This window comes from Prinia subflava, chromosome 2 (assembly GCF_021018805.1).
Source record: "Prinia subflava isolate CZ2003 ecotype Zambia chromosome 2, Cam_Psub_1.2, whole genome shotgun sequence".
NCBI classification, from domain to species: Eukaryota; Metazoa; Chordata; class Aves; order Passeriformes; family Cisticolidae; genus Prinia; species Prinia subflava.
Window position 1 is genome coordinate 3,486,580 of NC_086248.1, and position 13,630 is coordinate 3,500,209.

Below are 13,630 nucleotides of genomic sequence, written 5' to 3' on the forward strand. Positions count from 1 at the left end.
ATGGCTCTCACCAGCTCTTCTGGGGTAAGTACTTATATTTAAAATAAAGGGTAAGATATATTTGCTGCAAGAGAGAAAGCAGAGTGCAGATCCCCTGATTTGTGCAGAAAACCCTTTTGGTCTGGCTGGGAGCTGAATGGGGTGCTGGGTGTGTCTGGTGTAGCTGCTTGGTGATTGAATGACAAGGGTGTGCTGGACTAGCCATGATTTATTTACCTCTTACTCATCAGCACTGCTGGTGTGGGACTGGCAGAGCCCTTTTTGCAGACATGTTATCAAAATTGCTGAAATTTCACTGTGGATACCTATGCATTTGAATTTCAACCTGGGTAGCATTTGCAGCACTGTCAGCTCCTGTGATTTTCTTAAAAGCCCTGCATTTATTTTGTCTTCTTTTTAGGAACTGGACTTAATGATCCTTGTGGTTACCTTTCAGTTTAGGATATTCTGTGATTCTATTATTTACTAAAACTCTACCTACTGGAAATGGCCCAAGAATCCCAGATTTTCTTGGGAAAAGGGGTATTTCCAGCAGATGGCTGTGTGTGGCCAGTGTTTACTGTCCTGAGAAAGCTGTGGCCAGGCAAGGTTTTAAGCTTAGGTCCTTAGCTGAGTCCTTACCCCAATTTTTAGATGAAAAGATGGTGCTTTGTGACTGCAGAGTAGGCTCTTCATAGCTTGTTGGACAGATGCTCTTCTTGGTGAAGAATCAACTATGGACCAGAATTTAAATCAGAGTTTAGCACACCAGTTATGATAAAGATTTTTTAACATCATTTTGCTATTTGCCTATTTCACACAAATATAAATATGAAGATGGTCCAATGATGGTCCAGTCTAACCAAGACTTGGCTCTTTGTGTTCTCTCTCTCCTGACTGGACAGAACTAACGACACCTTTCTCTCTCCCAGTTCAGATCACTGGTTCTGGTGCTGGTTTTAGCCCTCACTGTGAGGAGCTCACCCCACAGAAAGGCTGGTGCCTCTGCGAGGCTGAGGGAAGGCTGCCTGAACCAAAAGGATCCCAAATTCCCCACAACAGTGAAAGTTGACATTCGGATCAGCAACTCGGATGGCGCCTTTGGGATGGTCCATGATGTCAGGAACCGGTCTCTCGCTCCTTGGGATTACAGGTAACTCTTCAGTCTTTCTCTGAATTGTGAGGGCTGTGTCTCAGATGGCTTTTTGTGGTGCCTGTGGTTCACTCTCAGCATGTGCCCATCCCATGAACACTGCAAACACTTCCTGACACACCCTGACGTTGCGATGTTGGGTGAGATTTTTTCAAGGGAAGCTGTTTGCAGAGCAAGGGGATACAACTGGAATGGTTTGTAATCATCTTGTCAGTCCTTATCAATCACAGAATCATTTAGGTTGGAAAAGCCCTCTGAGGTCTTTGAGTCCAGTCTATCCCCCACCACTGACTCATGTCTCCAAGTGCCACATCCACATGGCTTTTAAAGCCCTCCAGGGATGGTGATTCCACCACCTCCCTGGGCAGCTGTGCCAGGCATTAACAAACCTTTCATGGAAGAAATTTTTCTTAATATCCAATCTAAACCTTCCCTGGAGCAACTTGTCCCTTGTTCCCTGGGAGCAGAGCCCAGCCCCTGGCTGTCCCCTCCTGTCAGGAGTTGTGCAGAGCCAGAAGGTCCCTCCTGAGCCTCCTTTTCTCTAGGCTGAGCCCCTTTCCAGCTCCCTCAGCTGCTCCTGGTGCTCCAGCCCCTTCCCCAGCTCCTCTGAGCAGCTTTCCAACCCCTCTGCCCCAAGCCTGTAGTGCTGCATGGGGTTGAAGTAATGATGAAATTAATTATTCCTCTAGGAAAAAATAATGTGAGTATACTGGTATTCCACATTTTCCTAACAGAAAGAAACATCCAAATGCTGAAATTAAAACCAAACAAAAATTGATAGGCCAGTTGTGAGTTCTGTGTTATTTAACCCAGCTACACTCCATTCCTCTGCTCCTAAGGAATGATACAGCAACATTACCCTCCCAATGCTGATTCCATTTCTAGGAAATCATTGTGAAAACACTGAGGGTAAGGAAACCCTTTGTGTCTGTACTGGCTTGAAAGCAAAACCAGTGAGACTTCAAGTCAGAAATACAATTTAATAGAGAGAGAACAAACAACAAGAAAGGTAAAAATAAAATAAAATAAAAGCAATAGTACAAAGGACTGACAGAGTCAGAATGCAAACCTGACACCCTGTTGGCCAGGGTGTTGGAAGCAGCCCGCAGTGAGTCCTCCCAGAGTGACAGTTGTGGCTCTGTTGGAGTAGAGATGATCCTCAAGAAAGGGTCCAGTCATCCGCTGGGAATCCAGTGCAAACAGGCTCCCTTGGTGTGTGGGATTGCTGTTTTATCCTGTTGGAAAGGCTTTGGCTCCTCCCACTGGGTGGAGCATCTCCCAATGGAATGAGGTGATGTTATCAGTCATGTGAGAGGCCTTCAATGGCCCATTCACAGGGGATGTCCCTTGGAGGAGGATGGGTGGAGGAAGAGATAAGGAGGCCCTGCCTTATCTGGTGTTATCAGGTGTCCTATTAACTGAAGCAGCCCTCTTTCCACCCCTAGAGTTACAAGAGATAAAGAACAGTATCTCTCAGCCGGCTTCAACAGATGAAAACAGAATACACCTTTTTGTTTACATTTCTCAACCCAAGACAGTGCCTCACAGTGAGGATGCACAGGCAGATAGGCTGAGGGGATATAAACAAGCAGATCCCACCAAACTGATTGCTGAGGGCACTAAATGAGTTTTGTGTCCCCTGCCAGGCTGGACGAGGACCCCGAGCGCTTCCCGCGGGTGATCGCCGAGGCGCGGTGCCGCCTGTCGGGCTGCGCGGGCGCCCTGGGGCAGGAGGACCACAGCCTGAACTCGGTGCCCATCCGGCAGGAGGTGCTGGTGCTGCGACGGGAGCAGCGCGGCTGCCTGCCCTCCTACCGCCTGGAGAAGAGGCTCGTCACCGTGGGGTGCACCTGCGTCACCCCCGTCATCCAGCACCAGGCCTAGGGCCAGCCGGCGCTGCGAGGGGGGAGCAGTGTTTTATGGGAGATAAAAAAGTAATTTATGTATTTTATGGGAAGTACTGGGAGCAGTATTTCGCATGAAAAAACCCCTTTGGTGAAATTCCACCGCCGCCCACCTTGCATCCCAGGAATTCAACACAGCGCTCCCCTTCCGAACCTGAGCGGATTGTCTCCTGAAAGTCATGATCCTTGTTGGTGTTTATTTATGGATTTTAGGATGGGAATCATTGCTAGATGGTGATGGAGGGGAGGAAGAGTTTTGTTTGTGGCCCCAAGCAGTGAGAGGAGAAAGCAGTGCTTTTTAAAATTTTCTTTTTCTTTGTGGTTTATATCACTTTGGTGATCCAAATTAATAATAATTTCCAAAGTTGTCCTTGGCAGTAAATTGCCCTAATTGAATCCATGCCCACCAGCACTGCCACAAAAAATTCCTCATCCTGCACCTTTTCACTCCCCCCTTCATCCCACCCCATTTCCCTTCTCTGGCCATCCCTGCTCACTGAGATATTACTGGTGTGAGTCAGACATTGGTGCCATCCAGCCTGGATGTCACCACAGCCTGGGTTTATAGCACTGCTGCAATTGATTTATTGCAAAACATTTTGGGAGGTAATTGATTCCACTTGTTGAGTGCTGAAATGGTAACGAACCAACAGATATCTGTATTTCTATTTATGTCTTCTATTTATGGCTGTATTTATGGCTCTGTGTGTGCTCAGAGTATTAAAAAAAAAGGATAAATTTAATCTGTATTTATTCAATAACTTATCTGCTGAATAAAAATCATATTTTATTTAAAAAATGGTTTTTCATGGTAGTTCAAAATAACAACAGACACGGAGAATGGGTTTGTGCTGCAGTGGCACTGAGAGATTTTGGCACAGATCGGGCATTTTCCTGTGCAGTGAGATGAGTAAGAGGCAGCAGAAGAGAACTTGCAGCCTAAAAAGATGAAAAGATGCAAAGAAGAGGCTGAAAGGAGTGAAGGGAGGTTCTGCAGGCAATGGTGGCAATGGAATGAGGTTTTTAAGACCTCTGGGGTGGTCTCTAGGGATGGTAGGAAAAGAGATGGAAGATGTCACATTCCAGGGCTGCAGCCAGAATTTGGGATGGTTCATTAGACCTGGGAGATTTCTGTCCCATCCTCTTCCAGGCAAGTTTTCACCCCTATAAACAGCCTTCTCCTCCCCCAGCTGAATGATTGGAATGCAGGGAGATGTCAGATGCTCATCTCACTGCTCCTCAACCAGGTAATTCACAGGTTCTGGAATTAAAGAGGTGGATGAGGATCGCTCACATCAAGGAAGTGGAATTGTACCTGCAGGGCGTGGTATCCTGCTGAGCCAAGGTGTCCTGCCTTAGGAAAGGAGGAATTGCCCTTTCCCTCCCTGAGCTGCACAGCCTGGCACAGCTCACTGTTCAGGAGCTGTACTGCATGATCCTTGTGTGTCTCTGAATCATTCCATCATTCTATAACTGTCTGCTCTTTTATCAAATTACTGCAATGTTGCTTTTTTTGACAATTGCTCCTCTTTCATCCAGAGCTGAGTCAGGCTCTCAGACCTCTGACTTTGGTTTCTGCAGGGGGAGGTTTTAGGCCTGTATTTCCTTTTTCATTTAAATCAGGACAAGCCTGTGCAAACATTCTCATATTTCATTTTGACTGCACAGAAACCACTCTAAGTTAGATCCACCCGGCGCTGGTAGACCCTGGGTTTCCTCCCTGGTGGGCCAGATGAGTTGTTGGGTCTAAAGGAATCAGTGCAAGGTTGGACAGGGATATGGACCACCTGGGATAGTGGAAGGTGTCCCTGCCCATGGCAGGGGGTGGAATGAGATGGTCTTTGAGGTCCCTCCCAACCCAAACCATTCTGTGGTTCTGTGATTCTACAGTTTTACGATTCTGTGATTCCTCTGGTGCCTCTCGTTGAGCCAGGTGTGTCCTGTGCCCCGTGGGTCACTTCAGCAATCCGTGGGTGCCCTTCTCATCCAGTTACAAGTGTCTGCACCCCTTTGTGGCAGCAGCTGTTTCACTATGACCGCCCAGCTCTTCATGTGGCACAGGGCCAGCCCGGGGAGGCGTCCCCTGCTCGCCTCTGCCGTAACCGCTGACCAGGAAATCGCAACCTGCTTCTTGCTCCTGACCTACTTCTCTCCACAAACCTGCCTTGTGGGGCTGCCCCCGCTTGTTTTGCAGGGAGAAAACCACCCTGTGTCTCTCCTCTCAGTCATAATCACTGTGACGCTGGGTTCATGGCATCATCCTGATGCTCCTAAACACACTCCAGGCTTACCCTAAGAGTGGTCCTAACTGGATGGATAATGAAGTAGCTAATTAGGAAAATAGATAGGTGGCTAATTAAGGAAGTCTCACCTGTGGGTCATGAGGTTTTGCAGGCAGAGCTCTCAACTGCAAACCACACACCTCTCACAACGCCCTGCTGCATTGTACGTGGGGTTTGTTTCCTCCTAATGGCATCATTCTTAGAGTGCAGCAGCTTGTAAATACCAGCCTGGTTATTTTTGGGGTGCTGGTTTTTGCTGCCAGCAATCTATTAACTTGGGGCTTGGAGCTAGATGATCTTTAAGGTCCCTTCCAACATCAACCACCCTGTGATTCTGTGAATCAGAGAACACTGCAAACAAATTTATGCTTCTTATAAACAGCACAGTCATATCAGCACCGAGAGCAAGTGCAATTTACAGCCTTTGCTGAAGGCTTTGCTTGGTTTGTTCCCTTTGCAGCAGTGGACCCAGACCCCGGGTGCCCAGCTGGGCAGCTCTGGCTCTGAAATGGGGCAGCCTCCAGGGACTGGTTTGTTTTACCAGGAGAAGACACAGCTGGAAGTGTAGCAGCAATGCCACAGCATCTTCTTGTAACCTGCTGGGCTAAGCAGTCTCCAGTCACAGGTTGGTATCTGAGCCTCCTGGCCCTTCCTATTCCTCCTCTCTTCTGATTTCCTCGCCCTAACCTCCTACCTTTGTTTTTTACTCACTGCCTCCCTTGGCTGTGTGTTCTGGTGGCTGATCCTGGTGCAGTAGCTCCCGTGGGATGTTGTTGTATTTCTCTGGGAAATGGTTTCCCCCCACCCCAGAGACCCCTGGAGTCTGTAACCATGTAGTTTAACCCTTCCTCCCCTTTCTGACCCTACTGGCTGAGTTCCAACTATCTCTTCCTCAGCAGGAGTCTAGATAAGGCCCTCTTCTTCCTCATTCTTTCTCTTTCCCCCCTGGAAACCATCTGGAATAAAGGTCTGGGACTACATCTGAGGGTTAGAGCCTCTTTTGGAATCTTTTACCTTGTCCCTGAAATATTCTTCCAAAGCCTTCTAGGATCTGAGCTAGCACAGGAACTTTGGGGGGCCGCAGGGGGGATATTTCAGGACGTTGGATAGAGCAGAGTGCAGAGCCCCCTACATCACTGTGGTCTGGGGGGCACAGCAGTGACTCCAGCACAGGGAGATGTCTCCTCCCAGACCTGAGACCTGTGAAAGCATCTCAGGCCTCTCTGGACCCCTGACCACAGGCAGGTGCTCCTGGGAGTGTTCAAAGGGACTGCAGGCAACCTGTTCCACAAAAATCATTGTTTTGGAAAGTGTTACAAAATTAAATATGTAAAGAATGCAAAGGCTGCAAGCAAGAAGGTTGGAAAAAATCCAAGAATTATCTGTTTGGTAAGCCAGAGGGTTAATGGCTGGAAAGCTGATGTGGTTTATTGGGAGTTTGACATTAAAGATAAAATTTTAAGGCAGTGAGCCATTCTCTGATCAGTCCAGAAATTCTCTGGAAGAGCAATTTTCTGGCCAGTCCTGTGAGGATCTGTGGGTTGGTGCCAACATGGTGGGTATAGATGACAGGATCAGTTTCTGTATCAGCTGCAGGTTCTGGAGATGGCCTGAGAGACCAGAGCAGACACCTGCTCCCGTGTCACCATCACCTCTAAAACAGGAGACTTTCCTTGACCTTCCCTGTGAGGGGGGTGAGGCAGTGGCAGAGAGAAGCTGTGGCTGTTCCACCCCTGGAATTGTTCCAGGCCAGGTTGGACAGGGATTGGAGCAGCCTGAATAGTGGAAGGTGTCCCTGCCTGTGGCAGGAGGTTGGAACTGGATGATCTTTGATGTCCCTTCCATCCCAAACCATTCTATCATACCCCAATCTCCTTTTCTTTCCATCTCCTTCTCCCTTTTCCTTCTTTGATATTATTTTTAACCTTGTGCTCAAGAAGAATGAGTGGGCTGATTGTGCATTTTCCACAGCACTGTTGAAATATATTGACAAAAAAAATCCCAAACCTCCTTAAAATGTCTGTGATTGTCTGGTACCACCTGACAAGAGCCAGAGCTCTTGGTAGGGGTGGGACATGTCCTGGTGCTGGCTGTCAAGAGCTGAGAAGATGCCAGCCAGGCTCAGCACCAGACACAAGCTACACTTTGTGCCTTTGCTCCTCACAAATAGGAGTTCCAAGAGCTGAACTTCAGTGGTCCTTGTGGGTCCCTTCCAACTTGGGATATTCTAGGATTAAAAACATTTTTTATATTTTCTAACTATTCCCCACACTTCTAGGGTTAGATAGTGGCAGCAGGTTCAGGTCCTCAGCTCTTCAGAGAAATCCCTTCTTGCTTTTGGGGTAACTGTTTATTTATTCTTCCTTCAGAAAAGTGACTCGGCCTTTGTACCTTTTTCTACAACTTCAACAAAATATTCAAAATATGTTTGATGCTCTTTGGGGCTCATAGACTGACAAAATACTGTTTTCTGGGCACAGCTTTCTATGAGTGAGTAAAATCAGTACAAACTGTCGTGTTTCTGTTTTATCTGCTTTCTTAGTAAGCACAATATATTTGTATCATGATCGAGGTTCCCAGTTCTGGTAAATGAATAGAGATGGTTTATCTCCTCTTTAACTTGACCCCATAATTTTCCAGGGTGGCTGTTTATTTATTTCAGACTTCTGAAATTTGTGTTCTTGGCATCCTTGCAGTTGAATCTGCAGCACCTTTTACAAGCACCTAGTTTCTGTCCAGATTGCTTTGATAAGTGGCAACGATGAGCATGATCATCTGCAAAAATCCAGTCTCAAACTTCCCTTTCTGGTGGTTTTTACTCACAGGCTGCCAAGACATTGCTGCTCAGATTTTGCAAACTGACATAAAACTGAGATGGGGAACAGTGCTGGACTGGAAACTTTTATGTTGGAAAGGGTTTTGCAGCAATTCCACCCTGCTCCCTCCAATGACAATATCATTTAAGAGCATCAAATTAGCAGAAATTTGCACCAAAACTCTTGAAAACAAGGGCGAACAGTCTTTACCTGTTGAACCTCAAATTGATAAGAGCTGTGCATGGGTGAAAGAGGAGCTCTACACTCTTTGGTCTCTCACGGTGATCATTATTGGCTGTAGAAGGATAAAGAATCTGAGGTCACCCTTGTCAGGATGCATTGGTTTGGGATTATTCTGCACCTTTCCAACAGAACACAGCAAGGAAGGAAATCAGTGAAGGAAAATCTCTTGGTTCATGGTGCCAGGAGTTAGGAGAGGACTTGCACTAGGAAAGAAAACAGTCTCTGGCCCCATGAATCCAGCTTATTAATTAACCTATTAAATGCTTCTTCAGGAGCATGTGGAACACCCAAGCAGCCTGTAGGTGTGAGCACAGAGCTGTCCAAATAAATAAAAAATGGTTCTGTCCTAAGGCCCAGATTTAGCTGGATTGGTAAATGGTTCAACAACAATCCTGCTGGTGAAAGGGAGATTGGTGTATCTTCACTAGGGCCGGGTTGGACGGGGCTTGGAGCAACCTGGGGTGCTGGAAGGTGTCCCTGGCCATGGGGGGTTGGAGCTAAATGACATTTAAGGTCCTTCCAACCCAAACCATTCCATGATGATGATGCTGATCTGTGAAGTCTGTAGGCAGAAAGCTGTTGGCTTTTCAATGCTCCAGCTGTCATCTCTTTGTGACCTGGTTCTGAGTTTTTCCACCTCAGCATAGCTCCCTCAGCATTTTCCAGTCCCCACTACACATGTGCCAATTCCAGCCAGTGGCACATGACTTCCAGGGAAGAAAGGGTTGGACTTGCTGTGATTTTAACTGTTACTTGGGCTAACTGCAGACAATTTGACCAAATTCCTTCTAGGAGTGTAAGACATTAAGATATTACCTAAACGACAAGGAAGTCAGTTCTGTTTCAATCTTCCTGGACTGATATTTGTAAAAATCTTTGAAAACTATGAACCATAAGTGTTCCTTGATGTTTTTTGGTTTAGGTTCCTTGGGGGTGAAGGGTTTGATGTCCATTCATGCTTAATACTTGTAGGATGGTCAGCGGGGTTAAACTTCAGGACCTGCAGGAGATCTTAAGGAAGAATAACTGGAGATAAGGTCAGAAACTAGCTAAGTTAGGATCATGCACACTTCTAGATTCCTGTGTGTAGGCAAAGTTATATCAGTGTTTGAAGGTAGCTAAAGGTGTGGACAGGAGTTCATTGCTGTGATTGCAGGTACTGTGGTCAGCCTGAGTTAATCAATGTTTCCTTGGTCCAGGGTTTGTCTGCCAGGTCAGGGAAGGGTGTGGCTGTGCTGTGGGTTTAGGTTACAGCCTGACCCACCTGGAGTAGGTTAGGGAGGGTTTGGGCTCACTGGAACAGCAGGAGGGAATAATTCTTGGTTGCAAAAGTTGGGATGATCACAGCTGGATCTGGAGAAGATGCTTTCATCTGAGAGGACCTTTCCTCTCGTTAGAGACTCTCAGCCCTGAGCTCTGCGTCTCTATGAGTTTCGCATTTGCTGTTGCGTTTGCCAGTGCCTCAGCAGGGCCACACCTCCCGAGACAGCAGCAAACAAAACATCCACCCTTCACCAGCAAGCCTTGCCCTCTGAAACGTGGAACACGTTCACTGGAGCACTTTTAACCCAAGTGAGCTTCAGATGAACCCACCTGCCGTGCCAGACACCCACCCACGCAGGCGCCATCCAACCGCAGCCGAAGCGCCGCGTCAGGGCTCCACATTCGACGTGCTGAAAACACACTGGAAGGGCATGAGCACGGAGAAAATCATGACTGCAATCAGCCAGATGTGATTAATTGCTTCAGTCACCCACCTCCTCTCTGAGCTTCCCCACGTGGTGCCCCTGCTCCATGGAAAATAGGCTGAAATGCTTTGGGCTGAGATTCACAGATAATGTTGGATGGAGTTAAAGCTCAGTAGGGGAAATGCACTCGCTGTCTTAGGGGAGGGAGTTTCTTTCCCCCCATAAAAGTATTCAAAGTGTTGAGTTGGACCCACCTTTATAAATCCTTTTCTAATCAGATAATTTGGTGGACAACTGGGTAATTACACAGTAGATTTTTTTTTTAATGCTTCTCTCTTTAATGTGAATCTCTTTGATGCTACTTTATAAATAATTTTCCTCCAGGTATCTTATCTTATTTCTGCTGGTAAAATGGTGTTCTCCCTATATTTTTTTTCATAAAAATTTTGCTTTACGTTCTACTGCTGCAGAGGTAGATGTTATCAAGACAATTTGAGGTTTTTGCATCATGTAAATCTCTCTTACGGTCATGATTGAGTGATTTCTTGTCTTATCAGGAACACTTCTTTAGAAAGAAAGGAGAATACCAAAGAGTTTTTCACTGACATTTTTATTGCACAAAGATAAATAAATGTTACCTTAATACTTGAAAAAATATATTAGAATAATACATTATTATAATATTTTCCACCAGCATAAATAGATTTATATAAATAGACATTTCAAAATGTAAACTAAGGATGGGTAAAATTCCCATTACTTTTCAGCCTGGCGCATGAAGGACATTGGATTCTGAATTTGTGGAGTTCAAGGTTTTGGGGGAAAACATTACATTGTTTTTTAACCGAAACATGTAATTTTCGGTATATTCTGATTTATTCTAGCTAATTTTTATGGCTTGATTCAGCTTTTCGGGGGCTGGATCAGGCCCATTCCATGGCACAAAGTTCTCCGTGGCTCCTTGCCCTTGCACCTCCAGCTCCCTTCACGCCTGGTGCTGCACCAAGGGGGTGACGCACGTGCAGCCCACAGTGATTATTTTCTTCTCCAGCCTGTAGGATTGCTGGCAGCCCCTCTGCTCCCTGCGCAGCACCAGGATCTCCTGCGTGATGGGGACGGAGTTGAGGCTGTGGTCCAGCTGCCCCTCCGGGGTCACGCACCGCGAGTGGCGGCACTCGGCCACCGCGATCAGCCGCGGGAAGCGGTCGTGGTCCTCGTCGATCCTGGGGGGTGGCAGGAGAGGGAAGGTTTGAACCCAAAGGCAAAGATAGAATGGATGACTATGGGCTCCCTGCTCAGCGTGTACTGCCTAGGGAGGGACAGCAGATTCTCCAGAACCCTACGTTTTTCAGAAATAAAGGGTAAGTAACTAAACACTGGATATTTTTAAATGTATGGCTGCATGCAACTGCCTTTGCAAAGGACTTGCTTCAAGCAGGTGCTGACTTGGAAAGACTTTTCAGAAATGATTTGTGCTTTCCAACATGTCACTTCAACCAACAGATCCCCAAACCTTCTGTTCCTCCCCAAAATGTGAAATCACGTTCAAAACCCTGTTGAATTTGGTGCAATATTAACCCTCTAAGGTTTTTTTTTATGTTTTAGGTAAAAAATGCTTTAGAAGATAAAGCTTGCCCCGGTATACAAATTAATTAATTAAATTGTAAAAGTTGTTTGCTTTGTCTTCTGTATATTGCCTAGGCCATATGTTTCTTTTGTGCTGTTTTCTGTAGTGGTTCTCTTTCGAAGAGGATTATAGGGACATGGATACTCTCATATTTCCAAAATCTCTCAACTTTAAAGCACTGAAAATACAGATGAAAGCAATTTTCTTGGCCAGGGCATCCAGTGTTCTTCCAGGCCATCAGGACAGGGATCATACCTGTAATCCCACGGAGCCAGAGAGCGGCTGCTGACATCCAGGCTGGCTCTGGTGTCCTGGTTCGTGTTGCTGATGCTGAGGTTGACTCTCACAGTTTGGGGGAACTTTGAGTCTTTTTGGGTCGGGCATCCAGCAGATGTTTGCTTGAAGAGATTCTCTGGCTTGAGCCCAGGCTTGATCACCTTCCCGTGGGCAGGACTGCTGGCTGACAGCACGGCCAGCAGCACGAGGAGCAGGGGTCTGAGCTGGAGAGAATTGGAACATTTAGGACACAAATTAGTGTGTGACACAATTTGAGGTGTGAAATTCGTCCACAGTCTGCCGAACTGGTGGTAAAAGCACCTACTGCAAGTTGGAGTAAATATTGAAAAATGTGCCGTATATCACATCCACTTTTGTTCCCATTAACTAATTCTCACAGTGCTGACCCAGTAGTAATATGGTCTTAATGTTAAATTATAGAAAATAATATTAATTTAATATTAAATAATATTAAATTAAATATTAAAAGAAGATAGCAGAAAGGGTATAACAAAAAGAAAGACACTCTAAGGTTGATCTTTCAATATATTTCTTGCCTCAGAGAGTGCTGTGGGTGCCCATGTCACTGATGTACAGTCTCATTGCTGCCCCATGAGCATTCTCTCATTTTAGTTATTTTTAATTATTAATGATTTAAACAAGCATTTCAAACATGGGTGCAGACCCCTATTCCATCTATTAGAATTTAAGTACGTCTCTGTCAAACTGAGGGAAAATAAACTCAGAATTCAAGTTCTTACCAGAGAAGCGCAAAAAGTTGGAGACATCTTCCTTCCTTCTTAGTGCTTCTGATGCTTGTGCTGGGCTCTGCTGAGCTGAAGGTGTCTGAACACATCTGCTGCTGGACCTTTTATAAGGGTTTCTTGGCTGTGCTAAATGATTTGGAGTAGGTGTTTTTTTTCCCCAACCTTAACTGTGGTTTCTGACCATAACCTAAATTAAGACGTGTATGTATATAGGTTCCATTAACACAGGTGGAATACAGGATATATCTTAGCTCTGTAGATGATGTCATTCCTTCAGCCATATCACTCAAATGGTGACAAAACCACAAATGTTGCAAATTTGTGGGTGCAATAGTATTCAATTTTAAACTGGGATGTCAAAGGTATCAAACCCAAATGCCGCTGGCACAGGTTTGGATCTGTTTGTCCCTTGGTTGCTCTGATGTCTTTTACCCCAGGTTGGGCAGATGTTGGACAGCTGGCCACCATCAAATTGCTCTCATATTCTTCCCATGGGTGATTAAAAGACTAATTCCTTTATAAATTCATGAGGGTAATTTGTCCTGATGTCTGAGGAGCAATGTCCCTGCTCAAGCTCAATTCTTCTCTGAACCGGGCTATTTTTATTCACTGTTAAACCTGAGGTGTGATATCTCAGTGTTGATCAGAATGCTTGGTAATATCAAGTTCCTAAAAGTTAGTCACTCTCCACATAGGAAAAAAAAATGAATGAACTTTGTTTTGAGTTGCCACCTTTTCATTTTGCTTTCATTTTCCTTCTCTTGTGCTGTGAGGCAGTGTTTTGTTCCTAAGGAAAGGAGTTTGGGAAGTGTGATGGATGTAGTTAAACTTCCAGTTCCTAAGTTAGGGAGTGGACAGAGGGGTTCCAGAAAAAGCTTGTGAGGGCTGAGAGATG

General features: G+C 45.8%; 2 protein-coding genes across 2 annotated transcripts; one reads left to right on the plus strand and one right to left on the minus strand.

Annotated features, from left to right (window-relative positions):
* LOC134547663 (interleukin-17F-like) lies at positions 1–3,016 on the plus strand. The gene is made up of 3 exons (XM_063391811.1): positions 1–24; positions 912–1,132; positions 2,779–3,016. The coding sequence occupies exons 1-3, from the start codon at positions 1–3 to the stop codon at positions 3,014–3,016; spliced, it is 483 nt and encodes a 160-aa protein (XP_063247881.1).
* An 8,034-nt stretch (positions 3,017–11,050) lies between these two features.
* IL17A (interleukin 17A) lies at positions 11,051–12,756 on the minus strand. The gene is made up of 3 exons (XM_063391812.1): positions 12,730–12,756; positions 11,948–12,192; positions 11,051–11,288 (listed from the first exon to the last, which is right to left on the minus strand). Exons 1-3 carry the CDS (start codon positions 12,754–12,756, stop codon positions 11,051–11,053), a joined length of 510 nt encoding a protein of 169 aa, XP_063247882.1.
* Positions 12,757–13,630: the final 874 nt, after the last annotated feature.

Excerpts from the sequence above, each read along its gene's own strand:
- LOC134547663 (XM_063391811.1), top strand. The coding sequence starts at position 1 with ATGGCTCTCACCAGCTCTTCTGGG. Across the intron at positions 25-911 it reads CTCTCACCAGCTCTTCTGGG|TTCAGATCACTGGTTCTGGT; the intron begins GTAAGTACTTAT and ends TCTCTCTCCCAG. Across the intron at positions 1,133-2,778 it reads CTCGCTCCTTGGGATTACAG|GCTGGACGAGGACCCCGAGC; the intron begins GTAACTCTTCAG and ends GTCCCCTGCCAG.
- IL17A (XM_063391812.1), bottom strand. The coding sequence starts at position 12,756 with ATGTCTCCAACTTTTTGCGCTTCTCTG. Across the intron at positions 12,193-12,729 it reads CAACTTTTTGCGCTTCTCTG|CTCAGACCCCTGCTCCTCGT; the intron begins GTAAGAACTTGA and ends AATTCTCTCCAG. Across the intron at positions 11,289-11,947 it reads CTGGCTCCGTGGGATTACAG|GATCGACGAGGACCACGACC; the intron begins GTATGATCCCTG and ends GCCACCCCCCAG.